The sequence below is a fragment of the Canis lupus genome, chromosome 21, assembly GCF_003254725.2.
Source record: "Canis lupus dingo isolate Sandy chromosome 21, ASM325472v2, whole genome shotgun sequence".
In the NCBI taxonomy this organism is placed as follows: Eukaryota; Metazoa; Chordata; class Mammalia; order Carnivora; family Canidae; genus Canis; species Canis lupus.
Window position 1 is genome coordinate 30,463,061 of NC_064263.1, and position 2,509 is coordinate 30,465,569.

Here is a 2,509-nt window from a genome sequence, read left to right on the forward strand (position 1 = left end):
TTAGAAACAGAGGAATAGTTGTAGTGTTCTTCAAGTTTCCTAAGGTACCAGATTATTATGGAAGATTCAATTCTACATGTTCACTCTCCTATCCTGTCAGGACTTAAGTTTTCTCTAAGAAATCCCAGGGGTTCAGTATCTATGCTAGATGTCAAAATTCAATCACCTTTGGAGGCCGGTTTGGAATAATAAGATACAAGCCCCATAAAAACTGGCATTAAGAAAAACAAAACTGTGCTAACCAAACACAACTCAGATCAAGAGCCAGAAACATAAGCAATGAATTTACTAACCCATGGAGACTGAGCCTTTGATTAGTTCTCATTCTCCAAAAATCTCAAGAGGAGGAAAAAAACCCCACCCTTATACATTCATATATTCATACAAGGAATTTTATCTACTCTGCAAAGAGATGATTATCTGGCTCCCCAGAAGCTTCTTGGCTCCATTAAGACTGTCCATTAACAACTCTAGCTCCAGTTCTTCTTAGAGATTAAAAGAGCTCCAAAATGATCATAGGCATTGATGAGTATGCCACACACCCGTTTGGCTCCTGTTAAATCCCTGGTGTTTGAGCTGTGTGGGAGCCGTGGATGCTTGCTTTCTGGTCCTGCTGCAACCCCTGAAGCAGCTGGTTTAGAAGAGTAAGGTTGCTGTCTCTGCGAGGCAAGGGCAGGGGTGGGAGGCAGTTCCCTTTATACTCGATCACTGCCATCTTGGCCCGATCCTGCTTACTCCGATTTGGGATCTGCAGCATTCTCGTGTAGCCCCCATTCTGACCTTGGTAGCGAGGGGCCAGTACTTGAAACAGCTTTGGGATCAAGTCTTTCTCCTAGAGGGGGAGAGTTATCCAGGAGAGACAGAGTCAGGCACCACTGCTGAGACACATTTAACTTTTAGCACTTGGAAAAAGTAGGGTCCAGACACATTCACACCGAACTCTTCCACCTCCCAATGTGGTCGAGTCAGAGTTACACTGAGGGGTTACAGGCAATTGTGCAGGTTGATTCACCTAACATTCAACTAGGTTAAGTCACACGTTTCTCATTTAGTTCACAGCATTTGTCCCTAAGAATCTTAGCTTAATTCCGTCCAGTTCCCCCTTCCTCTTACAGCCCCCTCCCACACAGGGAGCAAAGGCTGGGACGTGGGAGGCAGACAGGACGTACTCACCGTAAGCCAGAAGTCAGCCATGCGCATGGCCTGTTCGTTGGTGTCTCCCAGCTTCCCATAGTCGATGAGCTGAGAGGACATAACATTACTGATCCAACCCGAGCAAGAATGGAGGCGCCAATCTTACTGCTCTAATGCCCCATGGCAACCCATTCGTTTGACCTCGAATTCGGGCCACCCCTAACTCCGCGGCTCTATGCAGTCGTCCATTTGAGGGGCTGGAGGAAGAAGGCTCAACTCGGGGTACCAGGGGGCTCAGACTTCGGGCAGCGATCGCCAGGGTACCCTCCTCCTCCCCCAGGGCAGCCACAGCTCCCGCCAGCAGCTCGCGGCGCAGAGAAGGGCCCGCCCCCTCCCCCGCCCCTTCCCCCGCCCCGGCCCCCGCCCGGCGCGGCCCCGCCCCTCACCTTCTCGGCGTAGCCTCTCATTTCGTCCACGCGCGCCCACGAGGCCTCTATGCGTTCGTGTCGCACGAGTCCTGTAAGCAAGTTCCGCAGCAGGTGGATACGGGACTCTGGACCGAGGCCCAGACGGCGAAATACACGACCGTGGGAGATGGCTGCTGCCACCGACAGCCGCATGGTCCCCACCTTCTGTCCGCCCCTGTGAGGCCGGAACTGGAAATTCGCACGGGGGCGGGGGCGGGGCGGGGCGGGGCGGGGCGGAGATGCCTCGGAAACGGCCTTGAGAGGACGCATGCGCCGTGCCTCCGTGCGTGGTGGACGTGTTTGCGCATGAGCATCAGAGGCTGCCTCGCTGGCAGCCTGGGGGAGGGCGGGGAGGAGGTGTTGGCTCCTTCCAGGGAGCGGGGCGGGCCGCAGGCGCTGCTGGGCGGGCCGGGGAACCGCGCGCCCTCTAGCGTGGGACCGAGCGGCCGTCTTGTTTCTCGCGGGCTGCGTCAGTCTTGCGGCCTCCGGGGCGAGGGGAAGCTCCGCCGTGGAGCCTGCCGGGAAAGTGAGTATCCCAGCGGGAGCGCTCCCCGCCCCCCTCCCGGAGTCCCGGGCCCGGAGCCCGGAGCCGCGCCGGCCGCCGGCGGGCGGACCCGGGTCGAGCTCGCGCGTCTGACGCCCCGAGCGTGTCTTTGGGTCACAAAATTATTTTTCGTAATAACGGGGAAGCGAAACCAGCAGCAGTGATGCTCAGAGAAGCGCAGATGCTGAACATTTTCTTTTGTCGAAGTACAATGCAATAACCCTTCCAGTTAAAGTACAGCAAAGGCAAAAGTAATGGGTTAATACTTCTTAATTGCATCCAATGTGGGTTGTTTTTTTTTTAAAAGGTGAGAAACATACCTGTGCATTGGTGTTAATGTTCAGTGACGTTCTAGTTTCTGTTT

General features: G+C 54.8%; 1 protein-coding gene across 1 annotated transcript; it reads right to left on the reverse strand.

The window, feature by feature from the left end:
* Positions 1–271: 271 nt before the first annotated feature.
* MRPL17 (mitochondrial ribosomal protein L17) lies at positions 272–1,880 on the reverse strand. The gene is made up of 3 exons (XM_025459326.3): positions 1,581–1,880; positions 1,174–1,242; positions 272–832 (listed from the first exon to the last, which is right to left on the reverse strand). The coding sequence occupies exons 1-3, from the start codon at positions 1,869–1,871 to the stop codon at positions 557–559; spliced, it is 636 nt and encodes a 211-aa protein (XP_025315111.2). The 5' UTR covers positions 1,872–1,880; the 3' UTR covers positions 272–556.
* Positions 1,881–2,509: the final 629 nt, after the last annotated feature.